The 26,525-nt window shown below is 37.0% G+C and overlaps 1 protein-coding gene across 5 annotated transcripts; it reads left to right on the top strand.

The window, feature by feature from the left end:
- The first annotated feature begins 320 nt into the window (after positions 1-320).
- On the top strand, positions 321-26,499 carry LOC18435468 (mRNA splicing factor, thioredoxin-like U5 snRNP). 5 transcript variants are annotated; one of them, XR_016046361.1, is made up of 5 exons: positions 321-627; positions 1,422-1,579; positions 5,658-5,724; positions 6,066-6,214; positions 26,053-26,499. XR_016046361.1 is itself a non-coding variant. In XM_011625516.3 (4 exons), exons 1-4 carry the CDS (start codon positions 496-498, stop codon positions 6,162-6,164), a joined length of 456 nt encoding a protein of 151 aa, XP_011623818.1. In that variant the 5' UTR covers positions 321-495; the 3' UTR covers positions 6,165-6,315. The 5 variants fall into 5 exon arrangements, 1 of the variants encoding a protein (XP_011623818.1); XR_966702.3 differs by lacking the exon at positions 26,053-26,499 and adding an exon at positions 24,237-24,675; XR_016046362.1 differs by lacking the exon at positions 26,053-26,499 and adding an exon at positions 18,521-19,334.
- Positions 26,500-26,525: the final 26 nt, after the last annotated feature.

The following is a 26,525-nucleotide window of genomic DNA, read 5'->3' on the forward strand; positions in this document are numbered from 1 at the left end:
GAAACAATAATTATATTAAAAAACATTTGGCCTGTTTGTTACAATTATTTTTAGATGGACCATCTATTTGTATCCATATATAAGATGGATGCTTTATACCTCTAGATTGCATATTGTGGAAATGCAGTCCAGGCCGCATGAAACAATTTTTATATTTTTAATGGGTGTTGGTTCAAGCCCGGCCACCCCAGGTCCTAGCCTAACCCTAATCCCTATAGGGCCGGACCAAGGCTGCCCCGTCCGGGCCAAAACCTTTGCCCAAATGCGGCCAATACTTTATTAACTTGGATGTTATTTAGAGAGGGAAACGGCGGTGACCCAGGTACTGTATAGAGGAAAACTTGGGTATTCCGACCCTGTTTGCTTCCCGCCACGGCCATAAGGCTTGCTCCTGAATCCCGATTGCCTAGAGAGAGAAAGTACGGCGATCTACATTTTTGAGAGAGAAGTTAGAGAAGGAAAATACAGAGACGCAGGCACCTTAGAGAGAGAAGGATGAGTTTCCTCCTCAATACCTTATCGAAGAAGCGCAAAGTGGACTCCATCATCAGAGATACCCTCGACAAAGTTCTTGTCCTTCGATTCGGAAGGCCATCTGATCCTGCTTGCCTCCAACTTGATAACATAGTACGCTCTCACACTCTCTTTCTTCGAAACCCTAGCTTAATTTTTTTTCATTATTGCTTCTTCTTTCCTTGTCTTCTTTCGATGCTATTTTCCTTTTTCTTGATTTCCATTGTTCCCATATCTCCTATTTTCTGTAGGGAAATTGATAAATGGCCTTGCTCTGATAATAATTCACTTCGGGTTCATATGCTGTTCTTTGATGATCATTGTTGGATGCATTTTCCTTTCTAATTAGGGTTTATATTTATTTGATGTTTTTGCTGTTACGTCTTATTTATTTCTTGTGTTTTTCCTCTGGTTTTTGGGTTGGACTTGTTAATGTGTTATTTAGTTTTAGTGTTGAAATAGGCAGCAAACAGATACCTCTGGTTTTTGTGTTGGACTTGTTAATGTGTTTTTCAGTTTTAGTGTTGAAATAGACAGCAAACAGATGAGATTTTCTGTTTACTTTATTGAATTGCCAAGACTTGTAGCTTTATGGAACTTATATATACATGCACATTTCTTTTCTTTTTCTTTCTTCTTGAAATCTAAGAAGCTTTATTAATGAAAAACAGAGTAACTATTAAATTCTTAGTTACATTCATGTATATTATATGTTGAAGTTTGACAATTGAAGTTTTGGCTGTCCCAGTATCACTTGTTTGGTTCACCATTAGGTTCTTTACCTGGTTTTGCTCTAATTACAGAGTTACATTGATCATACAATTGATAGTTTATTCCAATCGGCTTGCTCTAATATATTTTGAAGATTACACTTTCTAACCTTCAAATATGTTATTTGGTTTGAACAGCTTGCTAAATCAGCGAGGGAAGTTTTGAAGTTTGCAACCATTGCTCTAGTAGATATAGATTCAGATGATATCCAAGTTTATGTCAAGTATTTTGATATCACATTGGTACCATCTACTGTATTTTTCTTCAATGCTCATCACATGAAGATGGATTCAGGGTACGATTCATCCCCTACCCCGCTTTTTTGAATTTTCCATGTATTTGATCGAAACTGTATTTCATGTTTGAGGTTCTTCTTTTCTGCTTATTATGAAGATGTTTTATCTCCCCATGTGTTTATATTGTTCATGACATTTTATTCTTTTACATTGGTATGAATGTTTGTAGGAGTTAATGCTATGCAGATACTCACGAAGAGAAAATATTGACAAGAATAATCTTTTTATCGTACAAAATGGCAGTCAGATTATGTGCATTTCATTTCCATTGCCTTCTAGTTTTGGATGCTTATGCTAAATTCATATCAAAATATTTGCTTTAGATGCCACTGGTCTATAATTAGGTAAACAGATTTTCTGCTCTTGTATGAGATCGATGTTGGATTGTCACTCAAGATGATGCAATGCTCATTTCAGTTTCTTTGTCATACTTAAAGATGAACCAATATTAGCATCGGACTGATACTAACCTATAGGGAAAGAGTGTAATGTAGTGTCCTCATGATCTGTAAATTGTGTGTACTTTGATCTTATGAGTGTTGTTGAGATGATGTTTGTTACAGGGACTGTTAAATCTAGCAACATGTTTTCTTGATTGAAGGGGATCTTTTGATGGACATTAACTGATTCTGCTGATCAAGATGTGTTGGATTGTATATGAGTTGCTATAATCTTCGAACTTAGTGAAACAATCCGTATCTATGTTACTCAGACACAACCATGCAACATAATGCTAACAGTGTATGCTATAAAAGCTATATACTCTCCATAGAACTGGGCTGATTGGTGATTCATTTTGTACCCATGATTTTCGAAAAAACCATCTAAACATGTTCAGCCCCAAGTGTTCAGAGACAAGATCTCAAAGGGCTGACCATCAGAATGTTGAAACAAGCCTTTGACACTAGTTGGGGTTTGCCAATAGAGCTCTCATTGAAGTTCAGCTTTATTCCACCAAGAGACATGGCCAGATAGAGAAAAGCGTGCTTTACACGTAATTGAGAAGTTAGCCACAATCTTTCTTGTAAGTATTGATGGAAATTAAATGTTGTCTTTTAGCCCCAGGATGGAGGTCTCTTCAAAATGCAATCCATGTTTTTGGTTAGGAAAGGTAATACTCATCTGTTGCACATTTTAATGTATTTCTAAACCGTATATCTTTGACTTGTTGCCCATTTACATATTGTTTGAGGTATAAGTTGGGTAGGGTAAAATAGAAAAACTTCATGTACGTGCACAATTTGACCATTCAGTTTTTCTTCTGATTCGGGACTGGTGCAGTCAGCACTACATGGTGGTTGCAGATTGAACATTTGTTTAGGCAAACAGTATGGGTATTGGGTGACATTCAGAGGCATTTGAAAGTTAAGAAGTTCATCTTCTAAATAATAGCTTGTTTGGAGTCCATTTGGTTGCCGATTCTTGTTGGCGATTGATATGATTTTTGAGTCTACATATCCTATAAGTATAAAAAAGTTCTTTTATTTTTCCCATATCCAACATATTCCTCCAACACATAACTACAACTACTTTCATGGGGAAAAGTACTACTATTCCATGTTTGACACCTAACCAATGCATCCGATTCCTTCTACAAAGCCTTCCAAATTGGACCTGATGGAGCATTTGGAAACTAGTAGAGTTCTCTTTCTAGAAACAATAAAGTGGTGAAGGAAATTATTCATGCTTAAAATGGTTGTCAAATATTAATGTACTGGATCTAGTCTATTGTCCATGTGGACATGGTGGTAGATTATGTTGGATAATCTACAGATTGGAGCTATGGGATTGCTTGCCACCTTAAATGTTTTGATCTCTTAGTTTTGGACTGGTTTATAATTTTCTATCCTTTATGAAAATATCACTTATAAAACGTAACTCAAGAAGCATATAAATAGCTTTAGTGCTTTACTTTCTCGTTTTTTTCCTTATCTCAAATATTTATGCATCCTATGAGAATCTAGTGGTGATGAAACTGTTTGGAGTTTTCATAAGAATGCACTTGTTTCTGGGAAGGTATGTTCGAATTTTTTGGCTCCTATTTCTGCCTAGTTCATCATTAAAATTTAACTCTGAAGTGTTAACTCCGTTTTATTATGAACTTTAGTTTCTCTATGGGGATAGCTAAAAGATATCAATTCTTAATTCTTTGACATGTGCTTGACCTGATTATTGGCCATCCATCTTTTAAGAAGAGATACTTGACCTTGCCAAGTAGAAAAGCTCCCCAGGCACACTTTTTTTTTTTTTTTGGGTGGGTGGGTGGGTTGGGGGGGTTTGGGTTCGGGTGGTGGGGGTGAGGTGAGTGAATTGTGCACTCTATCTCTCTCACAATCTAATTTTCTTGGAATTCATCCATGACAACGTCCTGCATGAACAAAACAAGAAGGTAGGACAGTAGCAAAACTATTCCAACTTTGATTAAGTTGGAATCAAGATGATTCTTAATTAACTTGGGTGCATAGAGCATCTTCTATGGACCACAGGGAAGCAAGAGAAATGGATGCACATTGGGAAATAGACATGGAACACCATTTACTAGGTTAACACTACCACACTACCATTACCTTGGAAGCAAGAAAGAGAGTTTTCCATCCGTACATCATCCAGCCATCTCAGTCACTTTTGCCAATAAGTGATTTGCCTAGTCATCAGTTCCTTCTCAATCAGATGCTTTGCTCTTATTACCATTGTCTCACCAGTTCCTGACTCCCCTTTCGTGCCTATACTCCGTTGCTCGATCTATTGACTTCAGCTGTAGTGCTGGTAAACCTTTCCGTATTAGATTCAGGTTGCCGATGGTGAATACACCGCCGCCTCTTCATTTCAACATACTTGCAGCGGGAAATTGATGCTCATTTCTAAATACCTGGAGGCCCAGTCAAGAACTTGGGAAGATAAATATAATTCGAGTGTGTGTCGTGCTCCTGTGGGAGCATACTGTACAACAACTCCCTTGGGTAAAAAAGTAACTTTGGAGGATTTTTTTGATCTGAAATTTTGGGATCCATCTAAGTATCACCAGATGAGAATTAAAAAAAAAAAAAGGAAAAAAAAATAGAATTTTGGATTTTAACTTCTTGAACACCTAGATCTTTGCATCTGAAAATTGGATGGTTCATGTTCAACCTTGGGATGTTAGCTTTTTTGAGGCAAATAGAGAGTTCTATTTACATGTTTTATTTACATGTTTTTTCTTTGAGGTTGGTTATTAGGTTTTAGAGGTTACATCCCCAAAATTTGCGGTCCAATAAAAATTTATATGTGAATTTTACTCGAGGGAGCAAATGCACAGTATTCTTCTGCCGGACCAGTAATTCTTTTCACATATAATTCAACCTAGTTTGGTACCTCCAACTGCTATTTTTATGACTTGGGCTCTGTCTATAGCAAGCTAAGCTTTTGTAAGAACATAATGACTTGTGGAAAAACCATTGATGCTGTGACAGTCTTCTAAATACTATTTTTCTGGATTAGTTATATTGCAGCTGACTTGGATATAAAAGTAATTGTAAGCCTTAATGTTAGTGGAAGCAGAGCTGGTCGGACCTTGGAGTCTTGATTTAGTTTCTGAATAAATGTACCAGCAGTGTAAGGAAAAACTGCTTTTGAATGTCCATTTGCTCCAGGTCTTGGATAGTGAGTTCTGGAGTCAAGGGTGTGAATCCTCTAGTTTCCTTTCTGTGTGTTTTTATTTCTATCAAGTTTAGAAGGTACTGGTCATTTGCAGTATTTCCCAATATTTCTCTAGTCCATTGGAATTAAAAAATGAGTTTCTTCACCTACAAAAGGACAAATTGAATACTTAATTATTGAGACCATACATAGCATTAAAAATGTAAAAATCTCATATTGGTAGATTTTTTCTGGTCTTGTTTCCATTCAGACTCCAATTAAGAAGAAAGAAATCTCTAAGTTTTATTGTGAATCTCTTTCTTGATAAACATTTTCAAAAGGAAATCAACAATCCTGGAAACTTTGGTGGTTGTGTTTCTTCCAAAAGTATTGATGATCTGCATTTTTTTATTGTAGTGCCTGTAGCTTCTGTTTCTTGTTCTTATATTGCTTAGTTTTCAGGACTGCTGATCATACCAAGTGGATTGGCACTTTTAATGAGAAGCAAGATTTCATTGACGTTGTGGAGGTATGTTTTGTAGGCTAGTAATATATGACAGTTGTATTCTTTCTGAGAATCTCGAGTCTTTTTTATAAAACGGTGAATCAATGTAGAGTCAACAATTAAAAAAAGCAGTAAATCAATGTATGACTGTTACACAGAGAGAGAGAGAGAGAGAGAGAGAGAGAGAGAGGCAAGGATGGTGTGGAGAGTGGGAACAGGATCACTGGGCGTCTCTTGATCCCATGGACTATGATTTTTCGTAGTCCATTGGGCTATAGTATACTTTAGTATCTTTACCATACAAATAATGTTAATTACTGAAAAGAGTCTCCGTAGCCATTTTTTGATTGTTTGGCTGTATTCAGGCAATTTACAGAGGGGCCATGAAGGGGAAACAAATTGTGAATTGCCCTTTACCTCCTGAGAAGATACCCAAGTTTCAATTGTTTTTCAAAGACTTGTAAAGGAGCGGAGTGGGGCAGTTTGGATTGATGATTCCTTTGTATTTGTACAGGTATGTACCTCTTTGAGTTCTGAAATAAATCTAGATACTGCATTATACTAATGAATTGATGGCATGTGAATTTATTTAGATTTCTACTTGTTGGGGAAAAATTGCCTTGTTTACTTTTTTTCTTTATTTCTTTTCTATGTTTTTGATGCAGAATGTTAGAGAGAAGTAGGCTCATGGGGCCAGAATTTTTAATTCAAATTTGGTGCATATGTATGCTAGCTATTGGCATATGTGTGTCTGAACTTTGAATGGGGAAACAACTAAAAAGGAGAAACTTATGAAGAGTGATCCTGAAAACAATTGGATAGATATATATAGAAATCAATATAATTGCTAGTTATCCTAAATCGTGTTTAGAAGCATCATAAATAGTGGGCTGCCAAAACATTTGGCGGCTGCCTCTCTCTTTCTCTCTCTTCCCCCAACTAAAACGCAGTAGGGCTAAATAAAGAGATAGATACTAGCTTAAAAGGATGCTCAAACAATTATCCAATAAACAAGTGGCTATAGCTAGTGCTTGAGAAGTATATACTACCACAAAATATGCTTAAAAACACGATGTCCAATAAAAAAGCAGCTAGACTTAAATTAAGAAGAGTATAAGCTGAAGTTTCAAAAAAAGAGCGAGATGGATATGCTATATAGAAAGAAAAGAAAAGAAAAGAAAACCTTAAAATGCTTAAAAGAAAAAAAGAAAAAAGAAAAAAGAAAACTAATAAAACTATGTCCTATAAAGCAGCAGCTAGAGTCAAATTTAGGTATGCACATAAAAAAAAAAAAAAATGCCTACAAACAAAATGTCTAATAAAAATGTAGTCAGAGTTAGATCTAGAAATCACATCCAATTCCATACCCTGCAATAGCATGGATGTTTCCTTCAAATGAAAAAAGATAGCCAATAAAAGATTTTGAGTCGGCTTCAACCCATATTCCTAATGCTTTCAATTCCAAAGGCATGGGGGAGACCATAAATAAGCCACCCTAATTCTTCTTCAAAGCAGGTCGCGTCACCAAAACCACAAAAGGAATCTCTCAGGATATGGCCATCATGGCCATGAATAACAACACCCTCACCCCTTGCTTGTCCAGGATTGCCTCTAGAAGCACCTTCCAAATTAGTTTTGGTTCTTGGAGGGTGAACAAACAACTAGACTAATACATTGAGCTATCCTCAAGTGCGAATACAAATCCCAACCATAAGGAATAGAACTCAAGGCCATCTTTTTGGGATAAGGCCTGCAAACCGTTGAACATCTAAAGTTTGAGACTTGTGTTATGTTTCCAGACTCCTATGACAGTGGCTGCATGTGGAAACCTTGTGCTAGGGCTTGTAGACCACTATCACAGTGTGTATTATTTAGCTGCTCTCCTATCCCATGGACCATAATCTTATAGTAATATATATTGGGGTGGGTGATGACTACATTGTCAAATATAAAATTACAAGCCGAGTTGTTTGTAGTGAGTATATCGACATTAAATAGGAGGTTAGGGAGGCAGAGTCTGGCGGGGAGAGCGAGGAGGTCTACAAATGGGAGTGGGTTTGGGTGACATGGTATTGGAGAAGCATAAGGTTGAGATGGCTGATGTCTTTGGGATGGATTAAGGGGAAGAGGGTGGGCTTGATGGGGATAAGGAGATGGTGGTGGGTGGTGGGAGGTACTAGGCGTGGTTGTGGTCGGTCCAATAATTGATAACGTGAGTACTGATTATGTTTTCAGTTATGTTGTGGAGTTGAGGGCTGAAAGCACGGATTATGGTTTCAATTATGTCAGAAAGTTGAGGGCCAAGAGCACTATCGATTAGGGGTTTTCTCACGTTGTGGAGTTGAGGGCCAAGAGCGCTATCGATTAGGGGTTTTTCACGTTGTGGAGTTGAGGGCCAAGAGCGCTATCAATTAGGGGTTTTTTCACATTGTGTAGTTGAGGGCCAAGAGCGCTATCGATTAGGGCTTTTTTTACATTGTGGAGTTGAGGGCATAGATCTATCTTGGTGAAGGGGAGGTGGCTGAGGTGGTGGGATTTAAGGAGGGGAAGAAGAGGAAGAGGAGGGGGGGGCATGCCCTTGGTCATGGTGGTGGGATTAGTATATTCCAAGCAAAGCTTGTGTGTGTGTGCATGCGTGCGCGCGCGTGCGTGCATGTGTGTGTGCGTGCACGTGTGTGTTATGCACGTGCGATGCATGTAATCTGATATAGTTATGATTGAATAAAATTTCATTATTAAAATAATATATTTAAAAGGCATCATTTAGTAATTGAGGGAGAGAGTGTGAATTTGATGAATCCAAATCTACAATTTTGCTTCTTTCGATACTAATTAGAGCAAACATATTCAAACATAAATAAATTTTGTCCATATTCCAAAAAATTATAATTGATCACAGTTAAGTAAAAATGAGTTAAATTAAAACTGTAGGGAAATAAATTCATCATCACTCTTAACTTTAAATGTGAGCATTAAAAGTAAAACATAGAAGGATTTTTTTTTTTGTATTTACTGATGTAAATATTACTTTTTTTCTTTTTTATAGTAATATATAAAATGTCCATGTAGCAAATCAATTCCTAAAGACCTCTTGGACAGTGTCTTGCGTGCTTTTGATATGAGAGACAATGCGATACTTTGTGTCTTATGTGAAGTGGAATTGAATGGTATTTGTAAGTTGATCTTGAAGTTTATATTTCCTACATGCTTGATTACAATAATTTCTTAATATCGCTTCAGCTTAATTATCATTCACTAATACATGTAGAATCCACTGTTTTTATTTCACCAAAATCCATAAAATCTCCAAATTATGAGAAGTATAAAGATTATTTTCAGAATATATGTATTGACCAATTTACTTCTTTGTCGAGAAAAACTCAGTTTGGCGTTATCAAGGCTTTCTTTGGGATGTTACATAATCTATATGCTAATGATCATAAGGATGGCAGTATTGTCCACACTATGACCCAAATATGAGATTAGACTATATCCAAGAGATGCCCACATGAGAGAGAGAGAGACTTCTACAAGAGAGATTGGTGTGGAAATGCATAATACAATACAAAATTAAAAGAAAATTAAAAGTTTTAAGGGAACGTACCTGGGAATATTCGTGATGGAAAGAGAATAGAGCAAATGTCAATTCACACTATGGCAGAAATATGAGATTAGACCATATCCAAGAGACCCACATGAGAGCGAGACACTTCTACCATTCGAGAGAGATTGGTATGGAAATGCATAATGCAATACAAAATTAAAAAAAAATGAAAGTTTTAAGGAAACGTACCTGGGAATATTTGTGATGGAAAGAGAATAGAGCAAATATCAGTCCACACTATGGCACAAATATGAGATTAGACCATATCCTAGAGATACCGACATTAGAGAGAGACTTCTACCATTAGAGAGAGTTTGGTATGGAAATGCATAATAAAATTCAAAATTGAAAGAAAATTAAAAGTTTTAAGGGAACGTACCTGGGAATATTCGTGATGGAAAGAGAATATTGCAATTATCAGTCCACACTATGGCACAAATATGAAATTAGACCATATCCAAGAGATACCCACATGAGAGAGAGACTTGTGCTATTAGAGAGAAATTGGAATGGAAATGCATAATACGATGCAAAATTGAAAGTTTTAAGGAAACGTATCTGGGAATATGCATGATGGAAAGAGAATGTAACAAATATCAATCCACACTATGGCACAAATATGAAATTAGACCATATCCAAGAGATAGCCACATGAGAGAGACTTCTACCATTAGAGACAGATTGGAATGAAAATGCATAATACAATAAAAAATTAAAAGAAAATTAAAAGTTCTACAAAAACATACATTTGAATATTCGTGATGAAAAGAGAATAGAGAAAAAACTATGGTCTATCTATTAACCTCGCTATTCTTGCCCCACATATTCTTTTCTTTGCCAATTTTGCCCTACTAATTTTTAGTTGTGCCCCATTTTGCCCTTCTACTTCACGTTTCTCTCTCTACTCTCTCGTCCCCCATACCTTCACGCACCTCCTCTCTCTTTCTTTCATAACTTCTTTTTTAATACTCTATTCTCCTAAAAAATTGGTATATGTATTATTTTGAAAATCTTTTATGATCTTCTACTTCACTTTTCTCTCTTCTTTCTCCTCCCCCATATCCTCACGCATCGCTTCTCTCTCTCTGTCTTTCATAACTTCTTTCCTAATACTCTCTTCTTCAAAAAAAATTGGTATATGTATTCTTTCCTAATACTATTTTTTCAAAAAAAATTGGTATATGTATATCATTCTAGAAATTCTTTCCTAATACTCCATTCGCCCAAAAAATATTTAGCTTTTTTAATTTTTTGAAGTTGCTATCACTTGAGTGTCGACTTCTCTATTATTTAGCTTTTTTTAAATTTTGGAGCGTAGAGAGATAAATAGAAATGTTTTTAAAATTGGTGCGTGTAGGAGAGAGAGTCATTTTAAATTTCTATCTTAACTTTTCTATTATTTAGATTTTTTTTAATTTCCATTCCAATGACATGTCTATCATGTTTCTGTCTTATCTATTTGCTATTTTTCACTCTCTAACTAATACGATGTTTTCTAAAGAAGTTTATTCTAAAATTCAATCTTTTCATTTATCTCTCTCTATAACATCACCCAAAATATTAAATCACAAGATTCTTTATATTTATTTCATGCATTAATTTTGGGAACCATTCCGTTTAAGATAGCACGTTCCAAAAATTTAAAAAAGCTTCCTTTTTTAGCCTTTTTAAAATTTTTGGAAGTTGCTATCTTAAAAAGAGACGTTCCTCAAATTGCTGCGTGAAATAAATGAAAAGCTCCTGTCATTCAATATTTTGGATGGTGTTATAGAGAGAGATAAATGGAATGGTAGAATTTTAGAATGGGCTTATATAGGAAACATGTATTAGTTAGAGAGAATGGAAAATAGCAAATAGATAAGAGAGAGATTTGTCCTTGGAATGGTAATTAAAAAAAGGCTAAACAATAGAAAAGTTAAAATACTAATTTAAAATGACTCTCTCACCTGTACGCACCAATTTTAGGAACCTTTCTATTTATCTCTTTATCTATCTCTTTCTACACTCCAAAATTTAAGAAATGCTAAATAATAGAATTCCATACTCGAGTGATAGCAACTTCAAAAAATTAGAAATGCTAAATAATTTTTGGGAGAGGTGAGTATTAAGAAAGAATTTTCAAAATGATATACATATACCAATTTTTTTTTAAGAAGAGAGTATTAAGAAAGAATACATATACCAATTTTTTTGGAGAAGAGAGTATTAGGAAAGAACTTATGAAAGAGAGAGAGATGAGGTACGTGAGGTTATGGGGGAGGAGAGAGTAGAGAGAGAAACATGAAGTAAAAGATCATAAAAGATTTCCAAAATGATATATACATATACCAATTTTTTAGGAGAAGAGAGTATCAGAAAAAAAGTTATGAAAGAGAGAGAGAGGAGGTGTGTGAGGGTATGGGGGAAGAGAGAGAGAAACGTGAAGTAAAAGGGGACAACTAATAATTAGTAGGATAAATTAGAAAAGAAAAAGGCACAAGAATAGCGAGGGTATTTCTCTCGCTTTATATATATATATATATACATATAGAGAGAGAGAGAGAGAGAGAGAGAGAGAAGGAAGAAGAGAAGAGAAGGAGAAAAATGAAACCATGGGTATACAAAAATGTATAAATTCAATCTACAATCTATGTTGTTGGCCTTACGTTATTCCATTAGCCTGCTTGCTGTATACAAAACACACTCACGCACACACACACAGGTGTATGCATGCATGCACACACTCATGCAAGCCACACACACATAGGAAAAAGTTTTTATGAGATTGACACCTTAAAATGTAGAATTAAGGCGCACATCTAAAATTAAGGCGCACCTCTAAATTCCTTCAAAAAAAGGTTGTTTTGATGTTGGAAAAAGATGTAATTGATCATCTTGACATTAAGAGGTATAAATATGGAGACAAAAAGAGATTTCAAGTCGTTAAAAATAGTACATCTTGCAACACATTATCCGCGCTGTCCATTTTCAAGATTTTCACGTGTTTATAGATTTGCTTGATTTGAACTTATTTTTGGAATTTGAAATTTTATAGTTAGAGATAAAAATAGATTCTCGCACCATCCAAACAATTTGGACACCAAAATTGCATCTCATGACAAAATTTGGAGGTACACCTTAATTTGATTGTTTAAGATTGAAACCTTATGCAAATCACACATATATATATATATATATATATATATATATATATATATATATATATATATATATATATATATATATATATATATATATATATATATATATATATATATGTGTGTGTGTGTGTGTGAGTGCGCGTGTGTGCATGAGTGCGTGCCTGACACATGGGTGTTAGCTTTGCCTGGGGGTTAACACTGTAGGTTGGTTGTGGCCCCTGAGCTTAATGATACTTGATGGGTATTAAGTTAAAACTGGCCAATATGGTAAAATATCATGTACTTTAAAATGTATGAACAAAGACCTGGTTATCTTGCTTTAAAATTTGAAAAAATGCTGGTGTTGTATCCACTCCAAGTATAAACTGTTTTATTCCATATACTTTAGATGGCCCTTTCTGCTATTATTTTAGAAACAAACTGTACACTTTATTTCATATCATAGCTGCAATTTCTATGTATGGCTCTAGCCCCCTGTCGTTAAGGTCTATCATAATGCATTTTCTATCTTGCCCAAAAATGATGATGCTAAAAGCTACGAAGATCAGTTGGAAGCAGTGTATAAGTCATCACAAGAAACTGCCTTATTGGGGATAGGGAAAAGGATTTTCTTAAAATTGTACCCTCATACCTATTTTTTCGGGTTTACATACAATGGGGGTAGATTCATTATGTATAAAAGTCGTCCCAATACTGAGGGAAGGATCTTCATGTACAAAGCTGCATTATCCATGACTTATGGGCCATCTTACCGGGTGCTAAATTTTTGTGTGTGCTATGGAGGACATAGTGGTGGTGGTGTGTTTGTACAATCAAGCTGGAGACATGGTGGCATAAAAGTTAACCATGCGGATGTGATGGATCATGGGAGTTCCACCTAGGGATTCTTTTTTCAAGAAGGCCTTGTTAAAAGATGATTCATTTCATGTAGCCTAGCAAGGACCTTATGAATGATATCCATAGCAGTGATGATATGGTCCTCATGATGAACTAGCTTTCGCCATGTCCAGATTGGCCACATGAAAAGAAATGATGAGCTTCTTCAGACACTTTGAGCAACCAGTTTGGGGTGGATATAGCATAGGGATGATTCTTTTATATTCCTTCTTGATGAAATCAGTCTGCAAACGCTCTCTTGTGAGAAAAGCCCAATGGATCTCAAATGTTCCTGCTTGATTGATGATCTTCCTATACTCCGGTCTTCTTCATCCTCATTTTTTTTCTTAGTGCTTCAAGAGATCCGGTGGAGTATAAAGTCATAAATCACAGGTGACTTACCTGAAGAATTCACTTATGATATCTTCAGTCTCTAGTAGAGTTGTTCATGGAACCAGAATAATAAATAATTCAGTGAGGGTATAACGCTGAGGATGTGTTTGAAGATGTCCCTTGCAAACACCTTATTAGCCACTAATGTGAGTCTTGATATGGTCTAGCAGGTATTTTGCAGTACCTTCCCCCTTTCACCTCTCCTTTTTCTGAGTAAATTGCAGATTTATCCATATTACTCACAATAGGACTTCTGATAGCAAGAATGCCCAGGTATTGTTTGGGAAATGAGATAGGTGATATGGCTAGCCAGACAATGATGGTAGTGAGATGGCATTTAGAACCATAGCTTCAAAGAAGGGCTCTTCAATTATTTAATGCCTGGAGAGGGAGGAATATTGAATCTGTAAAACATGAAGCCATGAGGAACTGAACAGGGTAGAACTTTATGCCCATCAAGCTATGAAGAAAGAGAGCGGGATAGAATTAAAAAAAAAGCAAAAGCAATATAAACCATTTTATTCAATTGTGCTAATCTTTGGCAGATCAAGCTCAAAAGATTGAGCTATATACATATATGACTCCTATGTAAATCATAATCTGCCAATCCTCCACTAAATTTACGAAGCCAAGAACTTAATAGTCAATATGCAAGTTTACAACGCCTAACGTTCCCGTCCATGATTAGACAAAGTAAACTTAACCTCTAACATTCTTCCATAATTAAAAAACAAAGGAATCAGAATCCATATGATATATAAGAATCAATGTCCAAGATTATCCGATAGCAGAGCTGTGAAAAGGGTTGAGGCAGCAGAAAATATCACTGCAAAGTAATTGTGCTCTCGTGGAGCATCGGAAGTTTGAGATTTTTGCTTTCCTAGCTCCTCTTGTGACAAACTTTGCACCTATGCAGCATTACCATTTTGGTTGTAGTTTAGCCAATCTACTATCCCATCAACTGCAATCTTGTTATCATAGTATATATTGTGGTGGGTGATGACTACATCATTTAATGTAAAATTCAAAGCTGAGTTGTTAGTGACGAGTATGCTAACATCAAAGAGCAGCATAGGGCCCGGTGGAGAGGGTGAGGAGATTAGCATATACGAGAGGTAGTGTGGAATGACATCATATCAAAGAAATGTGGGTTGAGATGACCGATGTCTTCAGGATGAATTAAGGGGAAGAGGGTGGGCTTACTGGGGACAAATATAGTTGCCCTGGTAGGGAGGAGGTTGGGGAAAGTGGTAGGGAGGAGGTTGGAGAAAGAGTGTATGAGGCCCACCCAAATATTGATATCGAGCACACCAACTATGTTTTTAGTGATGTTGTGGAATTGAGGAACGAAAGCATCTATTATCCTTTTGATTATGTCAGGGACGACAACTGTGGGGTTTATCGTCTCCATTATGTCAGGTAGTTGAGGGCTGAAAACTATAGGATTTCGTTCTTGGAGCTCAGGGAAGAATAAAGGGGCCGAGGTGGTGTGATTTAGGTAGAGTTGAGGGGCCAAAGTTGTGAGATTTAGGGAGAGCTGAGGGGCCAAGGTTGTGGGATTTGGAGAGAGTTGAAGGGCCGAGGTGGTGGGAGGGAAGAGTTGAGGGGAAGGTAAAGGACTGGGCGAGAGTTGAGGGGAAGGTAAAGGGTCATAGCCGGTGGGATTTGGGGAGAGGAAGAAAAGAAATAGGAGAAGGGGGACACCCATTGTTTGAAAGAAGAGTTTGGAAGACAGAGAAAACCTCGGTGGGTTAAAGAAGAGAGAGAGAGAGAGAGGGGGAGAGGTAAGATACAATAACGAAATTGGGGCATGAGCATATATATAGGGACTGACTTCTATTGAAAATTGAACTTTGCAAACTGAACTTTACAAAGTTTATCCAAGTTAGATTTGATTACATAAAAAAGTGGAATGTTCACGAATGTGGACTCCTATTTCTAATGGACAATGTTACATTGCACGTTTTCCCTTGCTGTTTCTCAAGTCTTTAAAGTTATATCCATCTATGTGTACGTATTATGATCCCTTATAACAAATTATACATTTGGTCTTACAAGATTAAATTCACCTTGGACCTAATATATTCCATCAGATAAGTTTTACTATGCCTTAACACATGGCACGTTCCCAAGGGACCATGTAATACTGGAAAAGAAATTCAATAGCCGTTGTTAGGGAAGAAATGACACTCCATCTCGTTGATGGCATGTTAGCCAGTCAATCTCGTCGTTGACATGTGGCCAGTTTGAAGAGTGTTCGAAAGACCCGATCAATATCAGAATTGCCCAATTTAGATTCAGAATCGATGGGAACCGACCCGGTTCCAATCAGAATTGAAAATAGGGACAGTTCTCACATAACCAGCCAGTTCCTCGATGGTACTAGTTTTGTGTGGTTTGGTCAGGGTATCGGCAATCCACATTGGCTGGATCACCCGGTCCTACATATTTATTTTATTTTCATTTATTTTCAATTTTTTTATTTATATTGATCGATTCTCACCTGGGAGGATTGGTCGGATGGCCAATTTGGACAGGTTTCTCTGATGGCCGGTTCACCCAACCGAGCCGGGTTTTAAAAGACTATTTTGAAGGAAATGGTTAGTTAGCATTCTAATTGAAAACAAACAAGTGCTCAAGTCATTGGGTGAACCGGGTTTTAAAAGACTATTTTGAAGGAAATGGTTAGTTAGCATTCTAATTGAAAACAAACAAGTGCTCAAGTACATGACTGTATGAACTATAACCTTCATCGTCGTCTTAGGCATACGGTAGCTGATTTTGAGCTGAAAAAAGGAGAAATTCTTATTCGGTTGCCATTGTTAAGTATGGATGATACGGTGGCATATGGCATATAAAATTGCAGCATGGTATAAATTTAATGTTAAAAATCTACTTTTCATATTAGAAAACTTTTTAAAATATTTATTAAAAACATTTCATATACAAAAAACTTCCAAAAATCACAATTAACTTTCAAAACGACATTCCCTTCTAAAGAACATATTAACAATAAAAAATGACTGCCATTCTCTATTAGTGCCGAGTTTTAACACTCGGGTCAATGGGTTGGATAGTTCACTTATGGATATGTGTCAAATCTTTGGATTGCCGATTCGGATTGGTCAGAATCGGTGATCGAAAAAGTAGTAATAAACAATATCTCAAAAAAAAAAAAAAGTAGTAATAAACAAATAAAAAATTTTAAAACAGAAATTTATGGGTTGGGAATTTAAAGGAACTTAAGAAATATTAGATAAATTTAAAAAAAAGGAAAACATATAATGAAGAGGAGTTTTAGGGGAACCAGGCTGGGACCCCTACTATGATCCTTTAGTCCAATTTCATTATGATTGGCAATTCAGATTGGAAAGTATTGGGTTTTAAAACACTGGTAAGTGCTATCCTCTCTCAGTGATGGTGCCAACAAGCTAGGGCGAGCCTTGTTCGAGAGCTTGACTCGAGGAAAAATGCCTAGGTTTTTGGTATGTGTACCCAAAAGCGTAAAATAAATGTCTACGAATGTGCTCGAGGCCTGGGAAGTCAAGATGCCAGGGTCCCACATCACGACTTCAAGAGGTTACTTCCTACCAAGTATCAAGCCAAGATCGGGAAAGGGGGCTTGGGTCATAGTGGTAGCACCCCCATACTATAGTCACGTCATTGTGGTTTCCATTGCCATTGACATCACCGCACTAACCCATTCAAAAAACTAACTCCTAAACTTTTTGAAAAAATGGATAGGGGCGCATCATCCCCACGGAATTACCCAAAAAAAAAAAGATTCAAGCCTATATTCAACATAAAAAAAGAAATGCTTCGGTGGGATGGCTCATTTATTTCAAAATCTTCAATGAAGCACTGGTGACAAATAAATAAGGAAAACGTTAAAATAAAGTCTAGTCCTTATTAAAAAAGTAACTCCGCACCTCAAATCTCATTAAATTTGCAACTCCAGAGTCGAAAAACCCTCAAATTAATTATCCCAACTTTGACTATTATGGATAGTATCTATTGTAAATCATCTAGAGCATCCATTATCTAGTATCCATAGATCCTCAAGATCTATACCATTTTGGATTACTAAATTTTATAACCAAGGTAAAATAGATTTCTAAGATATTATAGGGATTTACATGCCAGAACATCATTGTCCGATGAGGTTTGAAGTGAGGCTTTAGTTTTTTCTATAAAACCTAGGCCTTATGGAAACTTTATCCAATAAACAAGAGCTGTTCAAATAGAGGTAAGTTAACTTTGGCGCACATTAAACTTTAACCTAATCAAATTGGAAAGGACTATAATGTGGCTAAATGAAAGTGTGGAAATTTTTGCTTAAATTAAACTTTATCAATTTTGAAAGGAATATAATGTGGTTAACTGAAAGTGTGGCATTTTGTGTTTAGATTATGTGAATGGAGCCTTGTACTACATTATAGTCCTTTGTTTCGAGTGCTAGACCTTTGGATAAGCATTCATGGGGATTTAAAACCTGGCAAAATAACTGATGAGTAGTGCTAAGATGGAAAATTGTGTTAGAAGGTTTCAATAATAACAATTTGTAAATTTGAACTAAGCTTGATGAGAAATTGTCCTCGAAGTTTTCAGCAATGACAATTTGAAGATTAAAACTAAGTTCCATGTTTTCTCGAAAAAAAAAAAAACTCCATGACTATTGTCGTAGAAGGTTTTAGCAATAACAATTTGTAGATTTAAACTAAGTTTCATGAGAAATTGTCTTTAGATGATTTCAGCAATAACAAAGTAAACATAGTAACCTTTAATTGGGAGTTCAAAGTCAGTGCAGAGATGAGCCTCATTGCAAGCGGATTCTTCAATTATGTACAATCCAGAGAGAGAGAGAGAGAGAGAGTGAGAGGGGTAAGAAAGAGAGAGAGAGAAAGATGCCTGAAGGAGAAGCACCACCAACTTCCTCTCACCACAGTGGTCTTCTCTTTCATGGCTCAAGGCCTCACCATCCCTTTCCTCCCCTCACCATCCCTTTCCTCCACCTGTGTAACGCCCCTCTCCACCATGGGGCACTGCGCCACTATTATATCCACCCCACTATATGCCTTCTCCATGAGAAAGACCCTAAACCCCATGACACCAGAATTTGACTCATCGAGCTTCCTTTCCCCAAAGAACCCGGGCTACGAGCAATTGTGAAAGCACTGATTAGCTCCCCTCTGTGGACCTCTTCGTCCCCTTCATCAAAGCCGATCAAATTCTCGAAGAAATGATGACAGTTGATCCACCCATCTGCTTCGTATCCGATTTCTTTCATGGGTGGACCTTTGGCTCAGCCATTAGACTTGGATCCTAAGACTCGTTTTTCATGAGTTGGGGGCTTGGACCTTTGGCTCAGCCATTAGACTTGGATCCTAAGACTCGTTTTTCATGAGATGGGTGCTTACTCCATGTCAATTTGTAAATCACTCTTTGTATACAACCCCAAAAAAGGGCTTAAAGATACCGAGTCCTTTAGGGTTCCAAGTATGCCGAGCCGAGTTGTAATTATTCAAGTCGACTTGAGCCCACCAGTGAAGGACTTGGACCCCAATGACCCATTTTTGAGCTCCCTTGTGAAGTGGATCCTGCCTGTATAGCAAGCTACAAAACATTGTTTGAAAAATCTAATTGGTAAATCGGCCTAATTGGGCAAGTCTCAGCTGGTAAAAAAAGTGTTAAAAAATAAAAAAAATACAAAAATAATCTTTAAAAATATGAAAAGTATATTTAAAGCATGATTAAACAAAGCTCATCGAAATGAAGTTGAAAAAAATGGATTTTAAAAAATAAATTTGTGCGTGGGGGTATTTTTTAAATTTTTTGAAAAAAATGAGAAAATATAAAAATAAGTATTCATGGCCAAAATATTTTCCAATCTTTGCCAAAATGAAAGAAAATATTAAAAAATCCATTACAAAAAAATTCCTTATTTTTTGATATTTTATATAATTTTTTTGATTTTTTTTTAAAAATACCCGGGCGGATCACCAAAAATAGCCAAATCTAAAACCGGTCACTGCCCAATTCGAATCTAATTGGCCGGTTCCGAGTTGAATCGACCAAGTTTGCGAACACTGTTGGTGAACACTTTTCGCGAGCTGGAGCCAGATTGGATTGAATGCTTACAAGAGTTCTATAAAAAGAGTGTGTGGGCCTGGTGCATGGGTCCGTTGTGCCTCTACGGCCTGAACCTACTTTGCTCAAACCCGAGCCTGCACCCATGCATGAATTGGCTCGATGGGCAGGAGGAGGGTTCGGCTGTTTACGTAAGTTTTGGTACACAAGTGCATGTACTAGGAGAGAGGTATGTATGGGTAGTGAAAGGGGAAGAGGGAGAGGAGTTTGAGGAGACATGGAGGGGTTATAATTGTTAGGGGCTGGGTCCCTCAAGTTTGGGTTTTGGGACACCTGCCATTGGTCGGTTCATGAGCCATTGTGGATAGAACTCTGTATTAGAGAGTTTGGTGGCTGGGGTGCCAATATTAGGTTTGGGTATGATAGCGGAGCAACAGTTGAATGTGAAGTTGGTGGAAGAGAAGTTAGGTGTGGGGATGAGGATTTTGGAGCAGGTTGGACGTGGGATTTGGGAGGAGGTGAGGTTGTAAGGAGGAAAGTGGTGGACTTAATTAGAGGAGAGAAAGGGATGAAGGCAAGGAGGAGGGCGGCAGAGAATGCGGAGGCCACGAGGAGGGCGGTGGCACCCGGGGGAGTCGTCTTACAAATGCATTGTTCTATCTTTTGGCTTGAAGGTAGAATGGTACCCTGGTGTAGCAAGTTGTAGTTTGTGGTCCTTCCAAAGATGAAATCCAGGTACATTGTTGCAATGTAGTTGAGGATGTTCTTGCAACATTTGTGTGTGGTTCCAAGCATTGAAGAACTTGTCACTTTATATTGTGGATACATGGAGTGACTGGCTTTCAAGATGGGTCTGGAGTACCGCGGGAAATCAAAGCACATTGACGTAAGCAATTACAATGTTCGAGATGTCATGACAAATAGACGGGTCTGACTCATGTCCCAACCATAATTGTCGAGAGTGGGAGCAGGAGCAAGAGCGGGAGTTGGAGCGGCTTCGGTTTTGGGAGCCGGAGCGTCGGAGAAATGTCTGCCCAAAGCTCCGGAACGAGTTCCGGTGAGGGTAAAAGTAGCGGATCAAGATCCCGTATGAATTGGGAGCGTGTTCCTAATACATCGGGATCGAGATCCCTATTTAACGGGAACACTTTTCATGTCAAATGGGATCGTGTTCTCACATTCATTAGGATCATACTCCCATCGACAACAGGATCGTGCCCCCATCTAAGAATGACCGTGTTCCTATTTGGAAAGGATCGAGCTCCATTCAAAGAAGGATAGCGTTTTGTGCATGATTAGTCCACGCTCCCATCGCAAAACTCCACTTTTATAAAAATTTGGCTTAAAATATAATAATTTTATTTTAAAATTTTTTTTTATTTAAGAAGTTTTTTTTAGGATGTTTAGGAAAAATAGGGATAGAGTTTCGAAAATGTAGGGATGACGCTCCTAAAACTCTGGGAGTGGGGATCTAATTTATTAAAAAACGAGATCCTAAAATTTAAGGAACGCGTTCTGTGCAGTATTGGGAGTGAGCTCTGTTGTGAATGGGATCAATAATCCTAAACATAGGAGCAAGCTCCCAAAAAGTAGGGAACGAGCTCCGATCAAGATCACGGCTACGGAGCACCGGAGTTGGGTTCCAGAGCGGAAGCGCCACCCTAGTTGGGCGCTCTTGGTAACTATGGTCCCAACCCGTCGGATGGTGGTTAACCTTGTGACAGATGGTAGTCAAAGTGGTGTATCATGCTCATGTTAGGAATATGAAATTACATGTCTTAGTGATGTCACAACATCGGTGATTAGTTTGCTTGAGAATTGGAAGCTCCATCTCTAGAGTATGCGATCAAGCATATGAGATATCTATAAATCCTTTATATGATCAAGCTTCAAGGATAGAGGTAGCTGATCATACGGATAAAGTTAGTAGATGGGAAACCAATTTTAAGGTTAGGATTCTGGAGTTCTATGATGAGGACAACAAGCATTCTTTAGAAGGTGATCCCATCTATGATGAGCTAGTTGATGAAGAGGGTCTGGAAGTGACCTATAGTGATCATGGGGACCTACCATTAATATTTAATGATCATGGGGACCTACCCATTAATATTTAATGTATACGCTGACGATTAGATTTATGATGAAGACGTTGGTGAACCTGCCTTTGTTGAAAAGAAAGGAGGTCCTATTTTCAATGAAGAACATGCTATTGGCCCGAAAGATAATGGTGGTGATGGTGTTTATGATGGTAAAGATCGAGGTAATTATGTAGGCTATTGCTTTGTTTTGAGTGGAGATCTCCAACAACAACTCACCAAGTCCTAATGGAAAGAGGTCGTGGCTGCAATGCATTCATCTCAACCCATTTTAAAGTTTGTAAGCAAGTTATCTCAGATATGTTCATGGGCAACAATACTATGCATTATGTGTTACAAATGTTACCATTTTCCATGTGGACAAAACATGAACGTGATGGTTTGAGTGTCTAAGACATATAGTAATTTGGAGTGCACTTCTCTCTTGTTTTCTTTAAGTGGGTCTCATCAAAATTAGCGAAAAATGCGTATTCCTCATTGATGATAGACATGTGAATCTGGCACTTATGTTGAAGGCAGTTAAGGATTGTCCAAATTGTTAGCATGCAAATCAGTATGCTATAGATTCTTGCTATATATGGCCTTGTACATCAAGATGAGAACCAGCAAAAATCCATGGACAAGATGGATCATCTCTTGTATGGTGTGGTGCACTAGAATGAGCTTTCCCTTATTTGGAGAAAGAAGCATGCCTTAATAGAGGTGAAGCACTAAATTTTGTCCCATGGTAGAATGAAGCTTCTTAGTGGGAACTTACTTTCTCTTACTAATGCCGCGTGTTGTATTTTCCAAGATTGACATGAAGGGGTTTCATGATCAGGTAGTGCCAAATGTTGTATTGAGAGGTTGCGATGTGTTTGATTTTTTATTTGGTCCAAACTATCCAAACTCGGCGATTGTGTTATCTGTTAAAGACAATTTGTGAATTCAAGTACTCATGGAGTGTGATGCCAAATATAAGGTAGCTGCTGACAAGCATCACCCGCATAAGGTTTTTATGTTGGAGATTTTGTGTTGGTAGTCAAGACAAAAGATAAATTTCCCGTAGGGGAATATCATAAGTAGAGCCAACGCAAGATTGGACCATGTAAAGTGGTGCAGAAGATTACTGACAATACCTACAAATTGAATCTTCACAATCATATTCGCATTTTTTATGTTTCAAATATTAAACATCTAATTCTATATCGTGGTGATACCTCTAATGACGAGCTGTTGAATTTGAAATCGAATTCTTTTGAAAAAGGGGCGATTAATGCAGCTTAGAATTCTTCCTATTTGCTAAACCCTGGCTCAAGCTATAACTGCCCTCAATGTCTAAGGCAGGACAAGACAAGTACACAAGGGGAGGTGTGTGTGGTTGCCTCGATTCGCAGCCAAAGTTGGGATTCCAAAGGGGACTTGACATGATTTTGATGGTGCCTCCATGAGATTATGAGGCCTAAAGTAGCTTCGTGTGAACAACATGAGTGTTTAGGAGGGCTTGAGGGGGGAACCATGAGGCACCTGGATGGTGATTGGTCACACGTCGTGAAGAGGCCAGGGTCCACATGGTGTATATAATTTAACATACTAGGTAGTACTAACTATTGTTGGAAAAATTGGCCGTTCTAACCAGTAATCCGCTGGTTAGATTGGAACCGGTCAGTTTTGGTTTCGGTTGGTTTTGGTGACCAACTGGGTATTTTTTAAAAAAATTAAAAAGTTATATAAAATCTCCCCAAAAAAGGGATTTGGTTTGTAATGTAGGTTTTAATATTTTTCATCATTATGGCAAAAATTGGAAAAAAAAATTCCCATTAATATTTTCTTTTTTACTTTCCATTGTTTTTGGAAATTTTAAAAATACCTCTAGGCACAAATTGATTATTTAAAATTCATTTTTTTCATTAATTTACAACGTCATTTAGATGTGTTTTGTTTAATCATTCGTTAAATATAATTTTCATATTTTATTGGATTTTTTGTAGCATTTGTTATATTTTTTTAACGCCTTTGTGACCTCTCGGGATCTGCCCGGTTAGAACGGTTGACTTGGCCGGTTTACTTGTTATACCAATTGAATCACTTCCGGGCCCATGGCCAGTTAAGCGTTCCTGTTCGATTTTCCTACACTGGTACTAACTTCTCCAAAGTAATTTGTTTGTGGCTAGTTTTTAGGCTTTTTTAGAAGCTTGTTTAAAAGCCAAGTCAAGTCATGGTTATTTTAAACATACTTTCCCTTAATTAAGTTAAGGTCAAGATAAGCTTTTAAAAGCCTTGTCAAGTTATGCTTATTTTAAACATACTTTCCCTTAATTAAGGAAATTTTTTTTTTAAACTTCCCTGAATTAAATTCAGGTCACGATTGGTGGTTCAAGCTCAAGTCGTATGCTCAAAGTTCTCCACCCATGCACTCAGATTGAACAATGCCCAACTCGTCTCAGCTTGTTGACACCCCTATTTTGATGCGACTTGTATGTGACTATAACGACATCATGACAACCTGGTTTCAATCAATATATAACAAATTTGACTAAGTAATGGTGCTCCCCAGCGGTCCATAGTGGACGGTTGGAAGAGCTGCCAGTATCCTGTTTGAAACCAAGTAGATACTAAATTACATGGACTTAAGATGTGTATCATCCCCTTGGATTCCCTAGACTTAGTAGACCTGACCCCAATTAGTTGGCAAAAGGGTTTTACGATGAGACTTTGTTGACTTGACTGGAAGCAATATTTCTCTGCTGCATGTTTCATATAATTTCTTTGCTCCATATTCAAATACATTAAGGAAAAATATCCTGTGCCGATTATTGTGTTGGGTAGTCACTATATATCCACTGTTCTTATTTTTCTATAGCGGGTGATGAGTTATTACCTATTTTTAAGCTCGTTTTTGTTTTGCTACTAAGAATGATTTCTCAAATAACTACCCAAGGATAAGTATGGGTGGTGGATGTTGGGTATGTTTGTATTATGCTTGTATCTCTCATGTTCGGGACTCATGTGAAATACTAGAGGAAAAGTCTCATATCCTCATTTTTAAGCTCCTTTCAATGGTTTGGATTAAACATGGCCACATACAACTACCACAAAAAAGTTTTCTATTGTATTTTTATCTTTTTATTTAAAAATCATATCTATTTAAAATTTAAGATGTAGATGTATTTTATATGGTGCACCAAAAAAAAAATTTAAAACAAAAAATTGACCAAAATACCTTTAAACTGTATCAAGGATATTTTGGTCAACTTTTTTATTAAAAAAATATATATGTTTTTTTAAATTTTATACATCATACAAATACATTTGTATTAAATTTCAAATAAATATCATTTTAAATAAAAATAAAATAAAATACAAAATTCTTTTTGTGCCTTTGGATATATTAGAGTCAATCTAAACCATTGAAAGGTGCTTGTGTACTCTTCAAGCATCCGCATGATGTGGACACTATACAATCCCGATACCAAAATTTATAAAAGTCTAGATCATATTTCCCCTGAGAATATATTAGAAGCTCAAAATGAAGGTTCGTGGTTTTGTTCTTCTTCCCCTCTCCTTGTAAGTACCAGTAAAGACTAAAGTAGAAATCTTTATCACCCCACTTTAACTTATGACCGCCAAATATTCCTTGTACTAATCTTTCTCACCGCACTTTACCTTATGACCGCCAAATATTCCTTGTACTAATCTTTCTCACCTCTCTCTCTCTCTCTCTCTCTCTCTGACGAAGTTTCCTATCATATGCTAGAGCTAAAAACGAACTTGTATTCTAAAGGTAGACTTCAACGATATACTCGCCCTAACATTGAGGTGAGGATACATGGTTCAAGCTTCCTCGTATTCCAAAAGGCAGACTACAAAGATATAAAAGTGAATTACACACGGACACAAAAAAAAACACTAAAATATGAAATAAGTTAATTTTGGGTCAAAATTAGGTGGAAGGTCGGTCAACTTGAGGTTTTTAATTTTTTTCAAAATTTTCTCTTAGTCCGGGGGACTACATTTTATTTTATTATTTTTTGAGTTTTTTTTTATAGTAGAATTATACCTTATTGTTTGGGGCCCCGATGTTAGCATCATTGGACCGCCTTTTATGGTGCTCTTCAAAGTGATTTGAGGTTGGCATCCTCGGACTGTAAAAACTAACTTCATTATTCATTGGAAGGTGGTTTGAGTTGCCTATTCTCGAACTGCCTGTTCAGGTGCTCTTAAGGGCGATCCAAGGTTGGCATCCTCGGCTTGCAAAGATTGACTTTGTTTAAGCATTCAAAGGTGGTTTGGGCTGACCATTCTTGAACCGTCTTATCTGGTGCTCTCCAGAGCAATCCGATATTGGCATCCTCGGACTGTATTAGCTCATTTATTTGCTAAGAAATAAGGAAGTTCGAATACCGACCTCGGACTGCCTTTTGCACTGGGCACCACCCTACTCACAAAAATCTAAAAACAAAAACATGAATTGACTAACCTACCACGTAATTTTCCCCTAAAATTAATTGGCCCATTTCGTATTTTTTTGTTTTTGTCCATATGTAAATTACTCAAGATATAATCGCCCTAGGTGGTGTACCGGATTTAATTGAGGGGAGGGTCAATGGTTCAAGCTTCAAAATTGAACTTGTCGTATTTGAGTCCTTC

This window comes from Amborella trichopoda, chromosome 12 (assembly GCF_054954075.1).
Source record: "Amborella trichopoda isolate Santa Cruz 75 chromosome 12, AtrichopodaSantaCruz75HAP2 v2.0, whole genome shotgun sequence".
Lineage (NCBI taxonomy): Eukaryota > Viridiplantae > Streptophyta > Magnoliopsida > Amborellales > Amborellaceae > Amborella > Amborella trichopoda.